Source organism: Protopterus annectens, chromosome 8.part0 (genome assembly GCF_019279795.1).
Source record: "Protopterus annectens isolate FY-2018-M chromosome 8.part0, PAN1.0, whole genome shotgun sequence".
Taxonomy (NCBI): Eukaryota; Metazoa; Chordata; order Ceratodontiformes; family Protopteridae; genus Protopterus; species Protopterus annectens.
This window is the reverse complement of record NC_056741.1, coordinates 1,324,103,698-1,324,129,168: the sequence shown is the minus strand read 5'-3', so window position 1 is coordinate 1,324,129,168 and position 25,471 is coordinate 1,324,103,698. Positions and strand designations below refer to the sequence as shown.

General features: G+C 40.6%; 1 protein-coding gene across 4 annotated transcripts in view; it reads left to right on the top strand.

Annotated features, from left to right (window-relative positions):
• Positions 1-25,471, top strand: part of NLRX1 (NLR family member X1) — a 498,840-nt gene that overhangs the window by 432,996 nt on the left and 40,373 nt on the right. For all 4 annotated transcript variants that reach the window (XM_044080859.1, XM_044080860.1, XM_044080861.1 and 1 more), the window contains one exon: positions 12,553-12,804. In XM_044080859.1, coding sequence (XP_043936794.1) covers positions 12,553-12,804 — 252 coding nt within the window. The remainder of the gene's footprint in view (positions 1-12,552; positions 12,805-25,471) is intronic.

The following is a 25,471-nucleotide window of genomic DNA, read 5'->3' as shown; positions in this document are numbered from 1 at the left end:
AGCTCTAGTGTATGTCTGTGAAGGATAATGCGTCTCAGGCTCTCCTTGCTTAAACAGGAGCTAGGGAAGGCCTTCTTGGATGCCCTCTTCCAAGAGTCAGAGAGCTCCAAGTCATCTTTGATCAGGACTTTGAGGGCTGAGTGGAGGACCTCTAGAAGAGAAGACAAACCTTCACTACTGTGGCAGGTCTCTGCAATTCCTCCAGCCTCTGGTGTTTAGAGCTGGATTAACAAGGATAGTGTAGTGCTGCAGCTTCAGGCCTCCATGGCTGCATTAAGGCTTTGATGCTAACACTGCTACCTCATAGACTTCTCAGGTGTTGTAATTTTTTGAGGATGTCCCATTCTTATTTTTTTCACTCTCTGATTTCTGCTATACATTTCCAGGATCTGGGGTTCATTTCTGACTTCTGGTCACTGACCTTTTTTTTTTTTTAAACAAAAAAAATCTTTAGTAAATTATCACTTACGATACAAGCAATCATACATTTATATAAATGAAAACAAACCATATTGACATTTTTGTAGTTACAAACAGTATACATTACTTATAATCTATGTAGTCATTGGCAGTCAAACATTACATAGTTCATTCAAATCCTGCATTCTTTTAAAACTTTGTTCCTCCTCCAAAACATTATTATGCATGACAAATTTTCTATGTAATTTGCTACTAATCTTTTCTAGAGATTCCATTTCTAGTTGTTTTCTCTTACTATTTTTATTTTATTGTATGTATTTATTTTACATTTGTTTAGTCTGACTGGATGTGAGCCCATTTTCAGCAGAGGCCCAGGGAGAAAAGCTCCACATACAACCAAATATGACAACAAAAATATTACAAAGATAAATAGGACAATTTGTTTAACATTGTGTCATAACATGATCAACAAATTGGAGTGTATACTATATAGTTGAGTAGAGAGGTTTGATAGGACAGAGGTGGTAGCAAATAAGAATGTTACAGTTTTAGCAGAATATGTGCAGGAAATTGTGCCATTCTGTGTGGTAGAAGATTGAACGTACAAATCTAATTTTGATTTAAGGTAGAATAAGAGTAAGTTAATGGGGTGAGACTGATTCTGACTAAAAGAGAGCCTTGCCTATAGAGGCTACTGTGTTTGTATTTAAATAGATATAAGGAATGTAAAGGAAAAAGCTTAAAAGGTGGTAGAGTGAATCCGGTTAGGAAGATAGTGGTATCAGAAAGGTTTCTAGGTTCATAGAATGTGTTAAAAGTCTTTTAGTAAGGTGGTGTTTTGTCATAGGATAGAAAAGAGAAGTAGGAAGAGAGTATGTTTTAGCCTGGAGAATTGCATGTGCTAAGCCATGTATTCGTCAGTTGATCTGTGAGCATTTTTTAAGTGAGTGATTTTAGGTAAAGTACTATACTCACTACTTCTAGTACAGCTGGTTTAGACTTTGATTTCCATTTTTAGTAATTGGATTTTTGGCAGCCACCGTAATTAGACTCAGAAAGGCCTCACTATGTCTAGGCAATTCAAATTCTGTATCATAGTTCAAAAAATAATTTATTTAGTTATGCCAGTTGCTCACCCAGTATTTCTGATAAAGTAGTCTTAAGGGAATTTGTAAAATCTGCCAAATCGTTGCACCCCCAAAAAATATTTTCCCCAATTACCTCTTTCTTTCCCATCACACCTCCAACATTCGTCATCTACCTGGGGAAGAATTCTTTGGAGTCTACTTGGGATATAAAAACATCTGTGTAAACACTTCCAGGCAACTATCTAAATCTTCTGCACTTTGTTGCATATTTGGGAGTCATGCATATATCCCCCGTTGTTTCTTTGTGAATTGCTTATCCAGTCTCTCATCCAAATACTTAATATCCTCCTCTGATTGATTTTTGTAGTTATCCTGCAATATTTTATGTGCTGTACTAATTATCCCTTTTTAACAGCAGTTTGTGTACTAGATTCTACCACTACCTCTACCAGGTCTGGAGTTTTGCTCAAGATCCCCATATTCTTTTCCCTTGGCCTATACTCTAATATTAATCCTTGATAGAGAAGTCGGTTTCTAGTCTGCAGTCCAAATAAATATCTGGTCACTGTCTTATGTCAAGTCTTCGTGTAATGCGCACAGATTTTATTCAGAAGCCAATGTTACAAAATGGCATATCTCTATCAATATTGCAGTTGCCAGTGATTTGTTTTCTTAAAACATCCCAACATTTGCCAGGTACCTTATATAACAAGCTATAAAAAGTATCACTTGATTTTCTTAATGACACAGCTTGTTTTATACTAGTGGTCATTAATTGAAGTTTTGTGTTTATTCCATCGGAAGATACATTGACTGTTGCTGATTACCTTGAGCACTGTCGGAGTATTAACACTTCCTCTTCATATGTTTTTCATCTGGAACTATCTCAGAAAATGGAACTGGTTGTATTCTTTGACATGCTTTGTAGTAAACCTAGTCAGAATGGTAGGTAATGTGGGTTTCAGAATGTAAGGTAACTTCAAACTAGAAGCAACATTTGGACTCAGAGGAGGTTTATTTATTTACTGTAATCAGAATGGATTCGTCCTGTTCATTTTTCTTAACAAAAAAGCGAGGATTTTGCATCTATTTCCATTCAGAATCTTGCAGTAATCCATTAAGTGTGAGCCATGCATTCAGTTTTACCTCCTCTAAGAATCCAAATGTTGCAGAAGTGTTAGTTTAGTTGATCAGAACTACATGTTAACTGTATCACTTCTGACATGGAAGATGGAAGAGTTTAAGAGTTTAAGTTGTGTTTAGCTGTTCTTACCTGTATAGACACTATTGGTTTTAGAAGAAGACTTCTGAGACACAGGAGGTTCTCTCTCCTGCTGTAGATCTGGTCCCTTGAAGAGGGCTTGAACAAGAGATACTCAAAAATCCATTGCTCGGTACCAATTAGTTGCAGTTGTGCTAGTAAATGAGAGGTTCACTTCAGTGCAACTTCAGGTTGCAGAAAGGAAAACTCTGTTGGTGCATAAGCAGTAAACAGCTGTTGGAATATCTGGTCCTCTTGGAATTAGTTGTTATAATGCTTGATAGGATACCTGGAATATTTGGCCTTCTTAGAAACTGTAGGTATAGGGCTTAATATGGTACCACTTAAAAATTCCATAGTTCTGTTGATGATTTCAGTGCTTGTGTGGGGATGATGGAGATACTTGGAGGAGAATGATTGGGAAGAATGACTTGCCAGATGTGAACATGAGCAGTGAATTTTTTTTTTTTTTTTTGGATCTGTGTGTTAGGCATTGACTGTTCCCAGCAAAACAGCTTGTTCAAAGAGAAAGAAACTCCTAAGTGAACTTGACACATTAGCATCTTGAGCCAGTGGTCAGTGATCAGCTTTGTGGTCATATCCTCAGAACTGAGGTAATAATATGCTATGTACTTAGGTCAGGAGATGTGCTGAGCCGCCATCTGATCTCCATTTGGTGATGAATTGAGGCAAATAACTGCAACAAGCAGCAAGGTGAACTACCTCTGCAATAAAGAACATTAACACTGTCCATCAGCCATAAACACCGAAACTAAAAATGTGAGCACAGTAATACAAAACCTAAAAGCTACAATAATTTCAAAAAAAAAAAATGAAACCCAAATAAATATTACTGCAAACATAACTAAACTTACAGAGGTTAACACGTGAAGATTCCAGTTTTTATTTATACTGGTTGTAGTGAAACTGGACTCAGCTGCATGCTGCACTCTGTAGCTGCACAGTGTTTTAGATCACTGTTAATTGCCTCTGGAATGATGGACCATTCGTAGCAATCCCATTGTGGGTGCTCCCTTCTTTCACCAGAAACTGTTGCGAATCTTTTTGAAAAAATGCTGCTCTTATGGGTTCTCTTTCATGGTCAAAGGGAAATGGAGCCTCCGCAGATGGAGCTCCACATAAGCCATCTGGAGCTATGAGCGTCTCTTTTTATCGTGAAGGCTTTGGATCAGGAGCTGAGACCAGAACCTTTCTTGCTGTAGTCTAACAACCACCCTTGTGGTATGCAAATGAATAATGCTGCAAGTGCTTTTGCTGCCTACGCAAATATGTGCTATGCATTTGGTAGTAGGGCAATGGTAGAGGCATCACCTCTACAACAGGTCCTACCCCCAGAGAACTGAATGTGCTTGAGCTGATTATTTAGAAGTTCTGCCTTGTCAAGGTATTCTGAATGTAGACTACCCAGAGATGGACATTTTTACCCCTCAGTATAATGATAACCCCCTTTTCTGTTTGGTCCAGCAGGACGTAAAGGATTTAATGCTGGATATATGCTTTTTCCATGGAAAGAAGATCCTTGCATCTGTTCCTTCTGATTCTGTCTGATCACAAAATTCAGTTTAATAAGAGAACCTGTAGTCTTTACTCTTTACCCCTAAGGGTCAGAGGATTGTGTTTTCAGGCTGTCACATCTCAACAGGAAATTAATTTGTGTTTGGTGTAATTGCGGATTCCACCTTTGGTATGATTCCTGGTTTAAAGTCCTTTCTTCTCCCATAGCTTCTGGAGGGTGCAGTGGTGACTGAAGCTGCCTGAAGAATGTTTGATTATTACATATAGTTTATTAAGTGTAAGAGGTTCCCTGTTTGGGAGGAGAAGTTTCCTCTTCCACTTCATTCAATTAGTCTGCAGGTTGTTTCTGAAATAGCTCACATACCTGGTCTTAATAGAATTCAAATGCTGTTGCTTCTATGACTATGGCTGATAAACCTTCAGTTTTAATTTTAATTTTGTTTGCTAATGGCTCCATGTATACTGAATCTATATCACAGCATTTTTCCTATTGCTCGACAGTTATTACATTTTCAAGACTGTGGTGGTGGTGCTGAGGTAGCGTTGTGACATTGTCCTGTTCGATTCTTAGCTAGAGCGTCTTCTGTGTTGAGACATGCGTGAATGGGCGTACCTTCGTTGAAGGTTGTGCGTCAGGGCCGGCAACTCGGCACGTAAAAATCTAGTGCCAATCATTAGTGGACAGGAGTTCCGCTGTGGCGACCCCTAATCGGGAAAAGCTGAAAGACACAACAACAACTTAATCATTTAATTATTTAAATTCATTCTAACTAACTTTTTAATGTTTTGCTTTGTGATTTGCATATCTATACAGTAACTGCTTAATGGCCTGGGTCATAATTTAAAAGAGCCTTTGGGCAGCTAGCCCACCTGGTTAACAGATCATAAATAAATGGTGAAGGTGTACATCCCTGGAATTTCTTTCCACCATTCCTGTTTGGAGAGTAGGACTTTGTCCCTAGACTAGTTGGTAGTGCAGCCTCTTTTAAAAAGGGTTCTGCATCTCCAAATACCTCCATTCAAGTTGCTGGTTCAATGTCTTTGGAATTCAGTTCCTGAAAGATTGTTTTCTTTGTGGCAGTTATCTCCACTCGTATGATGTGTGAGGTGCAAATCGTTTCTTTTTAGGTAGATTTATTTGGTCTTTTTCGTGAATTGGTATGCATAAAAAACAATCTGCATTCCCTGCTGAGATTAATACTACAGTTTTCCTTTAATCTCTCCATTAATTTCCCTGTTTTCCTTTCTGGGGCAGAACCTAGAAAAGAAAGAGCTCCTCCCAACCTGGATGTACAGGCACAGCTCAGTTTCTACATGAAGCAGAGTAGAGAGTTCCAGAAGACTGAACACCTGCTAGTTTCCTTTCCTTCATGGAGGAGAAGGGCTTGCATTGACGGAGTTGACACTTTTCATGTGGATTACTAATTGCTTTGTGGTTTGACATCACAGCTTCCTCGTCATATAGGTTGATCCGTGTGCAAGTTTTTGGTAGCGGAGTACTTTTTACCCTCTAACCATCTGTATTTACTTTGCTTGGCTTTGTAGACCCCTGTAGTTGTCAGGTGCAGCTGGAGTTTCCTTAAGTTTTATCACTGTATATTTATACATCCTTGTATGTTGTTTTTTGTTTCCTGCCCTTGAGATCGTGCTTGCTGAGTGAAGGGTCTGAACTGACGGGCTTTCCTTTTAGCCTGGTGATTGTTTCTGTTTGCTTATTTATATGCATGTCAGTGTGTAAGTGCTGTAGTCTCAGCCTTGCACAACAGTTTACTGAAAAGCCTTACTATAGGGGAGCTTAGAATCACAAGTAAGGTTCTTTCTTTAAGAGTAGCTGTATTTAATTATGATGGTATTGTCCACTCTGTTTTTTATGGTTCTGTTTGTAGAGATCTCATTAAGAAAGACCACAGACATTCTGTATCAGAACCTGTTAGCTTTTCTCATAGTAAATTATCTACACTCCTTTTATTATGACATCCGTAAAGGTTTGTTGTACTTTGAGGCAAGCAGAAAAAAAAACTTTTTAAGCTTTTGCAAACTGTGGTTTAGATTGTGGTGGTTTGCACAATACTTTCCCTTTGTACTTAACAGATTGTGATGTAAGAGCAGAGACTGTTAAAGAAACACCCAACGATGGTAGCCTCAATGTTTCCCATCTGGAGTCCCTGTTTTAAATATTGATTTTGATACGATTTTGTTTACAGTTTTGATGAATAGGTGACTCCAACTACAGGGTTACCATCCATTTGTGCAGAAATGCAATGGAGAGAGAGAGAGAGACAGACAGACAGTCTGAGCATCAGTTGGATACAGTGGCAAAGATAGAGTATTATTAGAATCAGATGTCAGCTGTTGTACGTCACTTGAGAAACCTAATAGTTAAGTATCGTGTGGTGATATTGCAGCCATTTTGGGCTAATTTCTAGCTCTTTCATTTCCCTGCTGTAAAACCTGCATTAGCGCGGTTTTGCGCGCCGGGCAGTGCCAGTTAGCTAGGATATAACTATTCCCGGCTCCACAAAGTCTACTCTTCAATTTTTCCCTTGGAACTAGACAAACTTTCAACTTAAGCACTGAAACCATTCACTTCTCATATTTATAGCGAACACTAATCAACTTTAGCACTAGACCCCCCCTATACTGTAGCGAAGGTCAAGGCTCTCTATTCGACCTTACAAGCCAATCAGTAAAACAGCTCACTGTCCCTATCCAGGCATGTCCAAACGGCAGTTTCAGGTGTACTCTCCAGTCCAACTGGTGAATCCGGGCATTTCTCATGTACACAGACAACCCTCTCCTCCTACCACCAAACACTAATACATGCGAGAGATGCAATTATACAGCCTAACTGGAGGCTAAGCTCTCGCAACCCAAGACTGGACCAGGCAGTCAAGAGGAGAAGGGAATTACTTGCATCACACCACCAGTCTCACGTAGACCTATGAAACCAGCAGCAGCAAAAAACACACATAAGTACATGAAAACGTACTCTGAGGCTCTAAATAAAAAAGACTCGAAAAGCAACAGAGACCTCCAAAGCAGACATCCAAGCAACCTCCACCCCCCCCCCCAACACAAACCATGAAACACATACTTCACTAAACCAGTGTGCCACACAATCACAGCCCTTAAAGCAAAATAACATACCCAACACACTAGTAATAGGTGACTCTGTAGTCGGGCACACTGATGTCCCACTTACTAGGCTGAACAAGGAGAAGGTTACTGTTAGCTGCCTGTCGGGTGCCAGGATCCACCACATAACACAAGCACTCGGGTCACTCCAGAACAAGTACAAATACGACTCTGTCATTGTTCATGTTGGTGTGAATGACCTGAGCCGTACCTCCCTGGACTTCATGAAGAGACTTGGAAGAGCGCTCTGATCACGTAGCCCAGGCCAGTATGACCCTCACCCTGAGTAGCATCCTGCCATCACCAAGAATGATACCACGGTGTAAAGAAAAAATTATTAATTTCAACAATTGGCTAAGCTTCTGGTGTCATTCAAAGGGGATCCAGTGTCTGTCAGCCTGGGATGACATGCTTGACAAGCCATGCTGCTTCACTAGAGATGGCTTGCACCTGACACCCTTAGGTTTTCGAATACTGGCCAAGGCTCTTGCCACCCCCATAGTGCCTTTTTTAGGCAAGGCTCAAAAGACAAACCCACTGTCGTAAGTAGCACAAGTAACAAAAAACGAGGGTAATGCTACTCGGTGTCAGAAGTCTAAACCTCAAAATGCACGCACTCGAGGTACTCCTCAGTATGGAGAAAATCAATATATGTGCAGTAACAGAAACCTGGTTTAAGGCTCCAGATAGCACCGCAGCACTACCAGGCTACAACTCATGCCGTACATTTCGGCCGCAAAACCCGGACCGAAATACAAAAGGTGGGGGTGTATCCATATTCATCAAGGATACCCACACCTCCATGTTAGTGGCACAGCACAATGCTTCAGAGATCATCCATGTGCAACTAACAACGGGCAGAACTGCCATTCAAATTGTAGCTTGCTACAGATCACCCACCATGTCCCAGGACCCCCATTCTGCATTTCTGGAAACACTGGGAAACATAAAGGTCCTACCAAACACCCTGATATTGGGTAATTTCAATTACTCAAACATTAACTGGGAGAACTACTCAAGTACTAACTCCCTTGCCCAACATTTCGTAGAATTTATAAACTCAAACGCCCTGGATCAACTGGTCAAAACCCCCACCAGAGGTGACAACATATTGGACCTAGTCATCACCAACATGGGCGACCAGTGTTCCACACCGGAGGTCAAGCCCTCACTGGTTAGATCTGACCATAAACTAATCACTCTGGATATCCACATTCCGCCCCCACCCATGGTCAAAGAAACCACGGTGAAAAACTTTTCAAAAGCAAACCTCACATTACTTAAGACCGAGGTGAAAAGTTTCAAATCCCCCATGCTAAAGGATAATGCTGCCCAAGCTGCAAAATTCTTTACTAATGTACTTTATGGGCACCTACAAGAATGCATGGATCGTGCTATCCCAAGCAAAACCAAGACTCACTCCTCCAAGAAAAGGAAACCAGTCTGGTGGACCCCTGCCATAAACAATCTATACAATAGAAGGAGGAAACTAGTACAGAAGAGTAAAATCCCTAGAAGGGAAGACATCCCTGATCAGTATCAGCAAGAAACTATGATCCCTCATAAAATCATCCAAGGCAAGCTTCAAAAGAGAAATTGCCAAGGACTCCAAGGATAACCACAAGACATTCTTTAGCTATGTCACAAATCTAAGTGGCAATTCTCAGATCTGCTCTGAGTTAGTGCAGAATGGTACAAAATACACTGAACCGACTGATATTGCCAACATCCTGGCAGACAGGTTGAGTGCAAACTTCACCACCCTCTCACTTCCCAAAAGGGCGCATAACCATACCAGAAGAATGTAGCGCCCCTGAAATCACAGCCATTCAGGTAAAAACAGACCTCTCCAAAACCAAAAACACAGCAATGGGACCGGACGGTGTCCCAGACTGCATCCTACACGAGCTCAAAAATTAACTAACCTCTCACCTAAACACACTGTTCAAATTCAGCCTCTCCACAGGCTGCATGCCCATAGAGTGGCGCACAGCAATGGTTATTCTGCGCCACAACAGACCCCGAGAACTATCGCCTTATAAGCCTGACTAGCTTGGTCTGCAAGGCTATGGGAGCGCATCATCATAGATCTCATTAACAGAGACATTGGGAATCTCCAAACACTGGACCCTGCTCAGTTCGGCTTTAAGGGCAGATCATGCCTCCTAAACCTGGCGGACTTCTTTGAGACAGTTACCTAGGCTATAGACGAGGGAAAAGTGTTCCACACAGCCTACCTAGACCTCGCAAAGGCCTTCAACACCATTCCCCATTCTAGCATTATAGACAAGCTCACCAGCCTGAACATAAACCCCTACATCACGAGATGGGTTGCCAACTGGCTCACGGACAGAACCCACATGGTAAGAGTTGCGGGAGCTAGGTCTGACTCTAAACCGGTTACAAATGGTGTTCCCCAGGGCTCAGTCCTAGGACCCCCTCCTGTTCAGCATATACTTCTCAGATGTACAGGCAAGCACAGGAGGACTAATGCTGAACAAGTTCACAGACGACTGCAAACTAGGGGCTATAATGGACTCTCCGGCTGACACAGACATCCTCCAAAAGGGTCTCACTGAGACAGATACCTGGTGTCAAAACCATGGCCACAACCTAAATGCCAGAAAATGCATAGTCATCCCCTTTGGAAAAAACAAAGTACCCACAAACTACCGCATAGGTGGTAGCCCCCTAAATACGGAAGACGGATCTGGGGACCCAAGTAGATAGTAATCTCTCCTTTGATAATTACATTGCCAAAGTGGTAAAAATCCTTGTATGTGGCCCACCTAATCACAAAAGGGTTTGCATCCAAAGATCGAAAGAGGTCATTGTGCCCTTCTACACATCACTCATCAGACCCATCATACAATGCCCCATTTGGGATGTACCTTACAAGACACCTGCTACAGCTGTAAAGACCGCAGAAGTACCTCACCAAGAGAATCACTGGCCTCAAACAGATGCCCTATGCAGCTCGACTGAAGAAACTCCAGCTGTACTCGGTTGCATACCGCCTACTCAGAGATGATCTCTGCCTGACATACAAGGCCATGTCCAACCCAGAATTGAAGGACATGCTCCACCTAAAGAAAACCATATCCCCTCGAGCCACACGATCTAGGGATCTAAACCTCACCACAACAATAAATAGGACATGCTGGAGGGATAGATTCCTCTCCCAGAGACTTCCCATGCTCTGGAACAAGATTCCAATCTACATTAGGCAGAGCTCCTCACTAAAAGTCTTCAAGAGAAGCCTTGTTGAGTGAATGGGAAACAAAGTTTACCCCGGCGATCACTTCAATGGCTGTGCTGGACAGAGGCACAGGGAACTAATCTAAGGGGGCAGCGAAAGCCAACACATTCTGGCTAGGCTTATAAATGCCTTTGGGCCTGTAGCCTAGTACCTACCTATGAACCTGTAGAAGAAACTCTGTAGTAGCATCAGAAAACAAGGATCTACCATGTAGGAACACTGATCACAGCTGCATACTCTAAAGCAGCAGCAATACTGTGGTACAGTCCAGCTTCAACCAGTAGAAGGCATTTAGGTAATTTTTGTTTTCTTATTTGAAGAGCCATACACACTCGTCTGTAAGTTGAGAAATTTATGCCAAAAATTGGCTTTCAAAAATCAAGTTGATTTATTTATGGATAAAATGGTATACAGTGCTGTTGCAGCTTGACTGTCATTAAAACATGTTAAGTGGGAAAAAGTTTATTTTTATGATTTAATGACTGTCATGCCACCCTAACTCTGAATTATATGCAGTTTAACAAATGTGTAGGGATTGCTAACAGTTCTTCAGTTAAATGTTACTGTTTTGTTGTAAATGTTACTATTTTGTACAGTTATATTCAAGAATTGGTAAGATATGACTGTGTATGTTGTTGTTGTTGTTGTGTCTTTTGGCTTTTCCTGGTTAGGGGTCACCACAGCGGAACTCCGGTCCGCTAATGATTGGCAGTAGATTTTTACATGCCGAGTTGCCAACCCTGACGCACAACCTTCAACAAAGGTACGCCCATTCACGCATGTCTCCACACAGAAGATGCTCTAGCTGAGAATCGAACAAGACAATGTCTAACTATGAGGCGACAATGCTACCGCAGCACCACCACCTCAGTCTAAGGTATGACTGTGTATAAAACATGAAAATAAATTTCTGTCTTAGTACTTTAGTTTAGTGTCTGTCATCTGTAAAACTGCCGCAAATACTCAAAGACATTGCATAAAACATTTGTAGTAGTTAGCGATCACTAACCATGTCTGTTAAAGTGCATATGGTTGTGTCAGTAAGACATAATAGTCATTAAAACATAAAGTATTAAATTAAAACTTCCATTATTTTTATGCTTTATGACTATCCCAGTGTACTCGACACTTCCTTAACTGTGTGCAGCTTAACAGATGGGGCAAGGATTACTACCAGTACAGTACTTTTTAACCAGTTCACGTTAGGTAAAGTTTCTGTAACGCATGGCAGTCATTAAAACAGAAAAATAAAAGGTGTTGTCACGTAATAATTTATTTTAATGACTTTCATGCATTCTTTTAATTGTATGCAGTTTAGCAGATGGAGATGGATCACGACTAATACAATGCTGTTTTTAAACTGTTGCAGTTAAGTGAAGTATCAGTAAAACTGACTGTTATGTTTTACTGTCTCTTATTAGTTTTAGCTCCAACCCTTTTCAGTGATCAGTGGATTTTCATGGGATTTTAATACCAAATTTGCCCCTCAACTTATTCATGAGATTGACTTAGACACGAGTACATGTATAATAAAGTTCACAAGAATCCCATCAGGAATTTTTGTATATAATTCTGTGTTAGTCCTGATGGTGTAACAGTCCATAATGGCTTCTGCATCATCATCTTATCAGGCTGAAACCCCTGTCTTCTACTGGATGTGTATGTTTCACGATTAGCCGTGTTCATAGCAAGATAAACTTGATTTACTCCTCAAGTTCAGAAATCTTTTTTGTTCTTTAATCCAGTTTTTGTGACAGTCTTATCAGTTATATTGTATATTAGTTACATTCCGAGAATGCTGATCTTGATTTAATTTCCAACATGTTTAGTTTTTTTTTTTCTTTTTTACTTAGTCTGTGTGGTAATCCCATCAGTAATATTGGAGTTCAGCACTTAGCTGAGGGAATAGCTGGCAATGAGACACTTTCTCACCTGTCGTTGCTTCATACATCGCTTGGAGATGAAGGAGTTCGAGTTCTCACATCTCATATTGGTAAAAACCAACATCTTAAGGAACTCAACCTGGCTTTTAACTCCATCAGCGATAGTGCAGCCCTGGAACTGATTGAAGTTGCCAGAAATCATTCAAGCTTGGAGAAAATTGAGTAAGTCATATTTCGCTCCATTTTTATTTAGACAGTTTTATCTTACTTTTATTTATCCTTTGTTTTACTGGGTTAGTCACACTTTAGTGTATGTGTGTGTGTGTATATATTAGGATAACAGTCACTGGGTTCTTTATAGTGCTCATCACATAACCCAGCTGAGTCACATCCTCTTGTAACGTGTGTGTCTTAACTGGAGGAAGGTATGTTTGTTCGTAGGGTGGTAAAAAGTTTTGTGGCAGAGTATGTTGACTGTCTGCCTCTGTCTGTAAGAGACATGGGGGCCAGCCCAGGGATAAATTTGTGATTTCCCATACAGTGGTCAAGATTACATTTGAATAGGGTTGTGGTTGGATTGTGCTTCACATGGAGGGGTAATCTATTCCAGGGCATGGAGATTGTTTGAGTCACATATCTGTCGCATCAGCATGTTCTATTTATGTTGCAAGTGAAGCTCATATCCCTGGATCTGGTGTTTCTGATTCTGTTCATTTTGCAGATGTGCAAAAGCTCCATCAAGGCTGGATCTAAGGAAGGTTTATATGCCAAACACAGATTGCTTTAGAGACCTGTCTCTGTATTTGGTCTGCTACAGGTTGTTGAGAGACCATCTGTATAAGACAGTGTGTTAATACCCTAGATTGTGTTGGTGAGGAACCTCTATGGGCATTCCAGCTATTTCATATGCCTGGTCAGGTACATGCCGAAGTAGGCATTGTACTCCATGAGGAGTCTGATAAGGGTTGAGTAGAGTGGTACTATAACATCCTTGGACCTTTATGTCATGCCCGTACTTATAAGTTGGGTGACATAGAATGACTTTCTTACTACCTTCACAATGTGTTGGTCAAAGGCCAGATTACATATGTTCCGAGATCTCTAACTACAGTATCAACTCTTAGAGATGTCTTATCAGTGGAGTAATTTACCTGGGTAGATATTTTCCCCAAAGGAACTGTAATACATTTTTTGCATTGAGTTTCAATCTTTGGCTTTGGCACCAGTTATTTGTCTGTGTTAGACCCTCTTGCAGGTTATTAGTGTCAAGGGGAGAATTTATGATCACTCCAAATTTGCAGTCATCTATGAACTTGATGAATCAGAGGCTTTTGACATTAACCTTGACCTCTGAGAAGTAGGTGCCAAACAGCAGCATGCCCAAAACGAAGCCATGTGGTACTCGCTTGGTGACCTGCCTCTTGGTAGATGTGGTCTTGCCAGTCCTGACTTCATAGGACCCGTCATTGAGCCAACTGGCAATCTTGTGAGTTGTGTAGAGATTTATTCCTAGTTTAGCAAATTTGTCCACAATACCCGAGTGGGCTGTTGTGTCAAATTCCATAGCCAGGTCTAGGTAGAAAGTACTCACTGTTTTTCCCTTTCATCCATTGCCTTGGTTACCTTCTGATAGAAGTTTACCAGGTTAAGTAGGCTTGACCTTTCTTTGACAAAACCAAACTGATAGGTCCAGTGTCTGTAGATTGCCAGTGTTTTTGTTGATCATTTCCATGATAATTCATTCCCTAGCTTTGCATATTAGACTAGTCAGGCTAATGGGTCTGTAGTTTCTGGGGTCATTTGATAATCCACCCTTGTGAAGGGAGGATAACCATTGCCATCTTCTGTATGCTTAGTACTTAGCCTGTTTTTAGCCTGTAGTTGAAAAGTTGCTTAAGTTGTCCTGCTAGGTTATGTTTCAGGTTATTTAAAAGGCAACGTAGGATATTGGCAGGCCCTATTGATTCTGTGTATTTAACCATAGTGAGCATTGCTATGACCTGCTCCCAGCTGATAATTGGGGGGTTATGCTAGTACGGATTTTCACAAGGGGTGCGGTGGGCTAGATGGTGTAGATTCACTATGTCACTCCGATCAGTGAAAGTGGTACCATTTACTACCAGTTCTGCACACTGTTGTGTGTTACCTTTGAGGATTCAGACATAGCTTTATGAGACCTTGTAGTTGTGTTTAGCTTGAGAAGCTATCTTGACCTCATAATTGGCCTTGTTGGATTTAATTAGTCCTCTTAGTTTCCTCTTTAGTTTTATTAGTGAGTTCTTGTCATTATGACAGTTGCTGTTTCTGACTTTGGCCATGACTTTTTTTCCTTTTGTGATTTGTTTTTGAGGTATGTTTTGGACTTACTTAAGCTGTTGTAAACTATGGGTTGGGCAGGTCATTGAATTTTGACAAATTGTCACTTAATAGGATGTAGTTTGCTTTAGAATCCTTTATAACTTTAACAGGTTTTACTGGGTTTTGTAACCTGATTTTTTATTTTGAGTGAGACAGCTTTGTGATTCAACCTCACTAGTGAGGATGTAAGGGGGGATGGGTGCAGCGTTCTCCCATATTGGTGAGAACTAGGTCTACTATGTTTGAACCTCTGGTTGAAGTGTGCACTAACTGATCAAGGGCATTTGTGTTAATAAAGCCCAGGAAATGTTGTGCCTGCAAGTTGGAGGTAGTGTATGTTTCCTAGTCTGTAGAGGGATAGTTAATGTCTGTCATGAATAGAGTGATTGTTTGGATGGAAAGTGTCTCTGGTAGGTTTAGATGAGAGCTGTGGGATTCTTAAGACATAGACGGTGACCTATAGCTTGCAAAGATATGGTAAAGGACTCTTAAGTTGATATGCACATGGATAAAATCCAGGGTATCATCCTGTTGAACTAACCTTGAGGTATATTTGTTGCTAATTTAGATCAAAACACTTCCACCTTCAGTCCATGTCTGTTTGCTTGATGATCTAAATGTGTGGAAGACACTATCACCTTACACTGCCGTAGTGCTTTTTGCAGCTTTAAACCATGTCTCGGTAATGGCACAGATGTCTGTATTCTGCATGTGCGTGTCTGTATTCTGCATGTGCGGAGCTTGTTGGGTGTAGAGTTTGGGGAGTTCTTTTTTAAGGCTCCTAGCTTTGAGCAGTAACACCTTAAGGTTCCTTTGGGTTTAGTTTGCTATGTCGGTAGGTATATGACTTTGACATTGCCTAAAAAAGGCAAGTGGATAAAATTTTAGCCAAAATCCAGAAGCTCTGGGAGATAGGTGCAGGCCATCTTTGGCAGTTGTTAAAGTCAATCATTTTTTGTTCATACTGTGGCGTCATCCGTGGTGAAGGTAGAATACTGTTCAGTGCATGGCACGTACCGATCTCAGACATATTTAGAGAGGTCCATAATGTCTCTCTTCTTAAAATCCAGAGAGGTATGTCTCAGGTCATTTACTCCCACATGGGCTATGATAGAATCGTACTGGTACCCGTGGTGCAGTGACTTGAGTGCATGTTTAACTTGACATGTCCTGGCTTCTGATTAGCAACTGACTGTAATCTTCTGTTTGTCCATTTCAGGGAGTGTGGCATCTGTGTTGCACACAGTGGAGTCCTCTATGGCAAGGGTCCAGGGTAAATTGCTTGCCTTATCGGCTCTGTTTTTGGGAGTCCATTGGGTGTAGGTTTATGTGCATTGTTTGGTGTTGCTTCTTATGCATGCTTTAGAGATTGCTGACGGTAGACATTCCTATTTGCAGTCTTTGGAGGTCTTTGTGGTTTGGGAAGATTGCTTTTTAGTGCCTCAGCATAAGATGGTTTATGCGTGTAGACAGTGTGTGTGGTAGATGTATATGTGTTCTTGGAAAACCTTGTTTATATCACCAGCTATGTGAAGTATCAAGTATGCTTGTTACTTCTTCAGATGTGTATAGCCAACTTTTGTGGGAGCTGTCTTAGAGGCTTGGATGTGTCTTTATTGCAGCAACTTCTAGAGGGCTGTTGTCTTTTATTGACCCTTGGCATATTAGAGTGATGCTTTATCAAAGTGCTCCAAGGCTGATTTCTGTGTGGTCTGGGTTGATTATCCTCATTCCATCCCAATCTGGTGGTCAAGGTGCCCTGTGAGAAGAATGGGTCTGTCAAGAAGATGTACTATTCTGTCTTGATGGGGTTTAGGACCCTCAAGTTACACATCTTACCTATTCAGTTGTAATCTGTCCTGTTGATGTCAGTGCTGGGTGCTTCCAAGATCTTCCCTCAGTATGGGATCAGGGATTATCTCCTCTTGACCCAGTCTGAAGCTGTAGTGTAGAAGCCCATGTGATCCACTGCTTTTTGGCCATGGAGGAACTGTGGTCAGAAAGGTGGCAGATAGTGATATCCCTGTGTAGGATGGCATACTTTAGACTGTACTCCTTGAGAGATGAGCTGAGTGACCTATGTTAATTTCCAGTTTGGCAGTAGTGGGCATTTTAGGTGGGTGTAGCCATCACTGCTGAAAACCTTTTTTGCTAGTGGGCAAGGCTCTCTGTCCACTGGGGATTGGGGGGGGTCTACACCCTTAGCCACCTATGCTCTCACTCTTCCAGGAAGATGACATAACCTTGTAGACACCAGGGACAGTAACAAGCAATCTCTGCCAGCTGGGAATTCCTTAAGGGTCCTTGACTGGCCTTCCCTCCATGGGGCATATCCTTAGTGTTCCATCTGGAGGATCTACCCTTTTGGGATTAACATGTGAGGGCTTGTCCAGCTCAGCTGTTCTACTCTTTCACTGATTCAATCTTTTCCTGTCTCCCTTGCGACTGTAATATTGATGGATCTGCAGATCAGGCCCAGACTCCTACCACCAAATGAGACGTGGAGGCTGTAAGGGCTCCTATTCCATTCAGACCAGGACAGGCATTTCACCATTCTTTCTGTTTGGGTCTCCCTTCCTCCCCTTGTGGATCTTTGCATCTCTTCTTGCTTGGGGTAGTCCTCCTCGCACTTCAGAGGGCTCTTCATGGTGATGTAGTCAACATTATATTTGAGTTGACCCCCCCCCCCCTCCCAATCTGGTGGAGGTGGCCTTTTGAGCACCAGCAGTTTACAGAGCTTATTTGTTAGCCTGTGGAGGCCAAAACCTGTAAAGAGGAGATCACCTGTGTATCTCTTGTATGGGACTCTGGCAGTGGGTTGCCCTATCCAGGATGCCTTATAGATGTGGCCTGCTAGTGGCAGATTTCTCTGGTTCTACAGCTGAATCCTAACCAGATGTCTATCTGTGGATTTTGGGTCCCTTTTGTGTTTTGCTTGGAGCCTTTCTGTTCTTGACAGGAAATTTTTGCTTCCACTGCCACTTGTCCCCTCCCATCTGTAGGGCCAATGTTGCCTGATGTTGATGGCTTGGATGTGGAAATGGTTCCAGTTCTGGTTTCCTTTGGTGGGAGCAGCAGCCTTTAAGGCCATGTCAGGTTTGAGTTTCTATGGCTGAGGCTTTTGTCGAGACTGATTTAGATAGCAGTTGTAGACCTACACTGTATTTCGTCCTCAAGGAAAGGTACTGGTAATGGCTATTTTTTTCTTAAGACTTCAGTGTGACCACCTGATAAATGAAATGCTGTTGCAATCCTATACAAAAGTACATGTGAGGAAGCCTCAGAAGTACTTCAGAAGTCTTTAGGACCAGCTCAACTAGACTTTTGTGGAGGAAGTTCTCTGTTCCTGTGCTTTAGAAGACGATATTATACATAAATACCACATTCATCATATTTATGTCAGATTCAAACAAAGCACTGATGCATGAGGATCACATACTCCATCTAACACTGCATGCAAATAGTCCGGAAAGGTCAACAGCAGGAGAATAAAAGACAGAAGATAACTATCATCATATGTGCCTTCAGGTCAGTGGTTAGACTGGAGACCCTGCAAGTACTAAAGGACAATACAACCGAAATGTGGTACATAGAAAGCATGTGTGTGTGTCGGGGGGGGGGGTAGATTTTATGCCCCTTTGTAGGCTAGCAGTTTAGCTTTGGGACCTGAACATCAGTCTGATAAGCCATCTCAAAGTAGTCTATATGAATGAAATACAGTAGGAGATCATTTGAGAAGGGCTGTGGCAAAATTTGCACAAATAGAGATTGGACAAAAAAGGTTGGTATGGCCTTACTTGATTTGGGAGGTGAGCACTATCTTAGTAATTGTGTCTACGCAAAGGTGTATATGTCTAGATATCTTATGCCCTAGTATTATTCCTATGCATTTGAGTTATTACACTAGCCCCTTGGCCATTTAATTTTATTGTTCTAATGTTTTCAATTGTATTACATAAATGTTTAGGTTTTAAACAATTAAATTTGAATTTCAGGCCTTCATTGAAATTGCTGGCAAGTAGTAGACACAGAAGGTAGATAGATCTATGTTTGCAAATTCAAACAATCACCAACTGTCAGATTTCCCTTCTTGTTTGCCTTGCTCACAAGTCTGAATAACGGAGGCATTTTTCTTCACTGGAATCCAGCTCTGTTTTATGCTTATTTCTCAAATCTTATTTTGACGTTTTCACATTGGCCTACCCAGGCATGTTTTTTCAAGTAGTTCACGTGACCCAAAATCCCATAGCCCTGATTTCCCCTTATATTCTACCAGCTTATCATCATCAAGGATCTGTGATTCACAGTGAAGAAGATTTCATGTTTTAGTACCACTGTTTCTTTTTCAGTCTCCAGAGGTCTCCATACTGCAAGAGACCAGAAGGCATAATATTACGAAATCATATCTGGCTAAAAGGGAAATATTCTCAGTGTGACACAGCAGGAGACCGCTAGATACAGATGGCTCTTGGATTCTGTTGGTATTGCAACATTTTTCTAAGTTGTACAGATGATGTCTAAATTATTCTTCTGTCAAATTGCTTCTCTGCTGTTTGAGCCTGCCTTTGTTTGTAACTTCCACGTTCTGTCAGGTTTAAGAATTGGGAAGTGGAGGGGTACTATATTCTGTGTCTGTCATAGACATAGCTGAGGAAGTAGAGACCAGGATTAACCCCATCTTTGGTGCAGCAGTAGCTCTAGCAGTGGAGAATTGGGGTGTGGGAATTGAGAAAAGGATGACCAAATCGGCAGACAAGTGGTTAGTTGAGGTTCACTGCAGACAAATACAAAATACTGTACTTGGGTAAAGAGATACCCTCGAGTGAAGTATTAGGTGGGGGAATGGTACTGTTGACAATGCAGCAAGATCCGAATTGTTAACACAATGAACTGGACCACCGGAAGTAGATTGAAAGGGTAGTGTCCGCAGCAGATAAAATGCTGAAGTGTATTTTTCAGGGGATAGATTCCATGAGCAAAGAAGTAATTTATTTTATTTATTATTTGTTTATCGGAAAAGTCTGACTTGGAATGAAGCTGATTTTCAGTGGGGGCCAGGGGAGAAACGTCTTTGTAATGTGGGAGGAAACCAGAGTACCCAGAGAAAGCCCACACGAATGCAGGGAGGACATGCAGACTCCACACAGAAGGATCTCCAGCTGAGAATCGAACCGGAGAACCTTCTGCTGTGAGGCGACAATGCTACCACTGCACCGTCCAATCCCACTGTACAGAACCTAGTTCAGGACAAACCTTGAATACTGATGCAGTTTTGGAGAGCATGTAAGGAAAGGGACAGCAGACTGCTGAAAGGAATCAAAAAGCTACCCAAATGATCTGGGGGATATGGTGGAAAAGATATGGCCAAAGAAGCTTATGATCTTCTCACCTGAGAACTGAATAGACAGTAGGAACTTAATATTGGTCCACAGGATTACATCAAGGAGATGTAACAGGGTCATCCTGGACTTGAAGGACAAAGGGTGAAGGAAGGAGGCACAGGAGCTCTGAAAGTACTTCACAGGTAGAGTTGTAGACCCATTGAATGGACATCAGTCAGTCAGTTCTTTTGCAGTGCTTAACCCTAAGCAGTTTGCAAAACGTAATAATTGGTAAGCATAACCAAAGCCACAGAGGCATTCGGGAGGATATGGGACAGGTAGAGATAGGACACAATATTATGGGTAAAAACTACCATGGAAATATAAGACTAGTCTTAAGATCCTCACAGATCAATAGCCTAGTAAGTACATATGAGCCTGTAATAGGAAGGAAGAGTTGGAGAGCAGTTTGATGTTAAACCCAGTTAAAGGGTAGATTAGATGTGCACATTCTGCCATCAGCAAATGTAATGTATCCTACAACTGATGAAATATACAATGTACGGGAGTAGCTGTCTCTACCAAAGGAAACTAAAGAAAGCTCCAGGTCATACCTCTCAACTGTCCAGGTTTTCGCAGAATGTACAAATTTTTGCCTCATATTTTTGTTCTTTTTTGTCAAAAAATGTTTTTCTTGCAAGTCTTTGAGGACTGAAGTCACTAAATAGTAACAGAAACTTGAATTTCAGATTTCATATTCTTCATAAAATGCATGCTAATGCATAACCTGTTGTTCTGGCAACTTTCTAAGTTTATAAGTGCAGTATTTAAAATTTCTCTGTATTTTTGGGCCTTTGTCCCAGCCATTATTTTTGGCTTTGGCCAGATTTTTTGCATTTAGAAGGTTGAAAGGTGTTCTCCAGATTTAGGTACATTTCTAAGCATCTTTCACCCTGTCACTCACTAGTCATCTGTCTGTAAACTTGCCAGGATCTAACTGCCCTTCACTTTCAGGTTGTGTCTTACTTTCTTCCATTGATGCATTTATTCTTGACATGTTTTTTTGTAAATCTTGTGTTCACTCAGTATGACTTGCACTGCTACTTTATACCATCCCAGAAAGCATATACATTGTACAGCTGTCGTGAAACTAGCTAGAACACTAACAGATAATGACTAATAGAACAGCCATCTGTGTTCCATAAAAATGTCAGACAAAAACTGCACCTAAGTAGTGGGAACCTAACTCCTAGGTTCATAAGTAAGTACTAGGCAGTCGGTCTGCAGACCATTTCAAACCTAGCCAAAAAACCTATTCAGAATGTCCCTCTAGGCTCAAGGAAGTAAAGACAAGAAAGATTTGGAAAGAATTTGAGGCAGCCATTCCAATTATCTAGGTTTACCTTGAAAGTGGCAAGGATGCTACTGTGTTTGCCATGTACCGGAAGTTTGTTCCAGAGGTGAGGGGTAAATTGTGATATGAATCTGTCACACCAACGTCTCTTATTTGCCTGCTGATAGAAGTTTAGTTTCTTTAACTGAGTATTTGATGTACCATTAGTTCTGTGAAGGAACAGGAGATCAAATAAGGTTGGATCTTACATGGCATAAAATAAGGTTGGATCTTAAATGGCATAAAATGGTAGACATAGATCTCCACGGAGGAGACCGTCAGAGATTGAGTACACTGAAAGAGCTGCCAATCTCTCCTGATAACTAAGATTTTTGAGGCCATTGATCTTTTTAGTTATGAATCTTTGAGGTCTGTCAAATTGTGTGATATGCTTAGATAAATGCATAACAAAAGGTGCATAATATTTTGTAATGGATCTGATAAGATATGAGTAAAGGGGAATTAAGACATCATTTCTATGGATCTAGATGCCTTTGGAAATTAGACTGAACTGTTATGGCTGTTGGTCCTTTTTTTGTAGTGCTTTCAGGTGTATCTCACTGTATATTAATCTTAGATAATTGCTATGCTTTAAGAAGCACACAGTAGAAAGACTTATTTATTTCCAAGTTCAGCACTCGTAATTAGATTTACTTCCAAGCTGAGATTTGAGTAATCTTCACTTTCAGTGTCATTTTAAAATAGGTCCTTAATTTTTGTGTAATTCTAGCAGTGCATATAATTGTTCATTAATATTTAGTACTCGTAGCTGAAAGAAATTAAATTAAAAAATATTTATTTTTCTAAGACAGCAGCATAATAAAGCAGTTGGAATGATAAGAGTGCTCTCTTGTGGCCGAACTGTGCCATATCAACATGCTTGTTAAACTGCAAAAACAGCCCTAGTACTGGGCGAAAGGTTGTGCAGCAGTTGTTTAAAAATAAATAGCAAACTAGGTTCCCAGTGCAGCACCAAATAAGTCTTGTGATAGTGAGTCATGTTTACTGTGTCTTTTAAGTGTTCCAGTACATTGCTGGTGGGTATTGCCATGTCTGTGTTTAAATACACGTTTTACCTTGGAGCCTTTCTTCACATGCCCTTTTGTGAATGGGCTTTGCCCAATAAACACAGTTAAATGAGCCCTAGGACAGGATTTCAGTTTCTATTCTTTTTTCAGTATTTGCAGCAAGACTCTCACATTTAGTATGTGTGAATATGTTGCTATTCATCATTTAGTCCATTAAAGGTTAAGCCAGCAGTACTGTCTTTCATTTGATATTTGTGAACTACACTTTTCGTTTGCAAAGATCCCACATTGATAACTTATGATATAGAGTGGTTTAGAAATTTTAAAGATGTATATGCCATTGTGGTGTCAGTTTGCTTATACAGCAGCTGGATTTTGGCACCAGTGACCTGAGTTTGGCACAATACCTTGTGAAATTTTTGGTTTACCACTTCCCACTTCTCTGTCAGATGGTACCAGTGTGACACGCTATTCCTGCAAGAGCTAGAAGTTTGGTGACATCTAAATCTTGTGTGCATGCATACACACGCTACATGCAGGTTTTAAATTACCAGTGTCCATTCCTGAATATTGGTTGATGGCACTGCATATGGGCATCCTGGATTTCTGTTGAACAGAGAACATGGGAAGGTGTAGCATGTGACAGCAGTGACGTCAGAAGTGGAGCTATGAACTGATACATTCAGCAGTTAAGGGAAGCAAGTATCACCAATTGGTAGGTGTTGGGAAGTGAATATCGGAAAGAATTTATGGTAAAAGTATGTATGTTAGAGCCTCTGCCACAGATTCAGCTTGTATGCCTATGTTTGTTCCTGTATAGATAGGCTCTGGGCTGCTACCACAAAGCTACAGACTAAGTGTATTAGTAGCTGTGATATTCTTAAAAAGGGGTCAGCTACAGATCTCCTGTCAGTAGTGATTGCCTATGTATATGTTTGTATGTAGACATATGTGTGTATTTACATGTATATGTGTATTTATATATATATATATATATATATAGATAGATATATATCTACACACACACACACACACACACACACACACACACACACACACACACACACACACACACACACACACACACGTTTTAATGTGCTTTCTGTTTTTAAGCACAGTTTATTACTGTGTTCATAACTGCGCTGTATGTTGGAGTTTTTCTTCCTGGGTCTCCACCGAAAAGGGTCTTTTTAGCCAAATTGAATATCCTGGTTGACGATGATATATAAATAAATGCATGAATAGCGTATTTCTTTTTAGTGATGGTGGGGTTAAAGAAGAAATTGTACACTACCTACTTTCTATTTCTTTTACGGCATGATGGAGAAAGCACAGAGAAGTGTTTTGAACAGTCTGCCAACACACAATAAAAACTGTGGAAGCATTTACTCATTCTGCATGAAATAAGCTGGAACATAATCAGAAAGTTGGCAAAATATGTTATAACAATCTGGAAGGGACTAGATGTTCTAACCTTATGAGCTAATTCTTCATCAGAGTATCAAAAGTGCCATTTAATAATTTAAAATGCTACACCTGACCTTCAGTCAGTCTCTTTTACACATTAATAAGAGGCCTCAAATTTATAATGAAGTTCCAGTTGAAAATGTAAAATGCAGAAAACACATCTCAACCACAGTTCTGGTGGTTTGCTGATATTAGTACTTGTTAAACTTTGGAAGAAGTCATCAGTGTGCTAAAGTGTCCCCTAATTCATAGTTCCCAAGAAAGGGTGGCCTTTAAGATGTAATATAATGTGTATGTGGCAGCATGTTTTTTATGTAATCACACAGAGTTTAGACCTTCCCTTGTATGCAGTAGCAGATAACTTGCCTTTTCTGTTGAAATGTTTAATTTTTACTTATATTGTAATGACAACTTAGTGCACAAATATTCTGGACATTACTTTCTTCCTGTCATCTGATCAGTGGTCATGTATCCTCCACTGGAAAAGGATATATGTATAATGTCAGACTATGATATTGAAAATTGTATAAATCTCTGCATTTTGTGCCTAATTTGTGAAGTATTGTGTCAGTTCCCCTTTGCGAGTTTATAATACAAGTATACGGAATTCTAATAGGACATACTGATAAAAAATGCACCCATGACTGCAGTTCTTTCCTCAAGGATTTAAATGTAGCTCATCACTGAATTTGACTCTGCCACTTTGGTACATCTTTTCATGTTTTCATTTTATTTATTTATGTATTTATTTTCCTCGAATAACATTTCAAATGCTTAAAAACAGCACTTCTCAGGACTGAATAAATAGTGAATCTTATGTTCTCTTCCATCCGTTCTTCAATGGATGAGCTTTTGGATTTGACTTTGGATCTGATTTCAGCCACTCTGGACTTTGGATTCAAAGTGCAGGCTCCTCCCCTTACCTATAATTCCCTCCTGCCCCTGACATTAACTCAGATCTTGTTTGCTCCTCCTTTGCTACAAACATGAATCTCGGGTGTGGGCTCTTAAGTGAGTTTTTCAAAGTAATTTCTAAGATATCTTCTTAGATGTTGTAGTTTTTCCTTCTCTGTTATCTTATTCGGTCTTTTTTCCTCCTTTTACATAAAAAAAAAACATATCTGTAGAGTTTGTCACTCACTTATGACCTTGGCGCTCCTTTCAATTCTCCATTATCTGTTTCGGAGTTAACTGGTGTTTTTCCTTTGGGATTGTGTTTCCCAGCCAATATTTTTTTGGTCAGTAGTTGGGGTTGTGAATTAGAGCACAGTTGTGGTGGTGGTCTGTGACTGTTGCTGCTGTTTTTGTGGTACTGTGTCAGA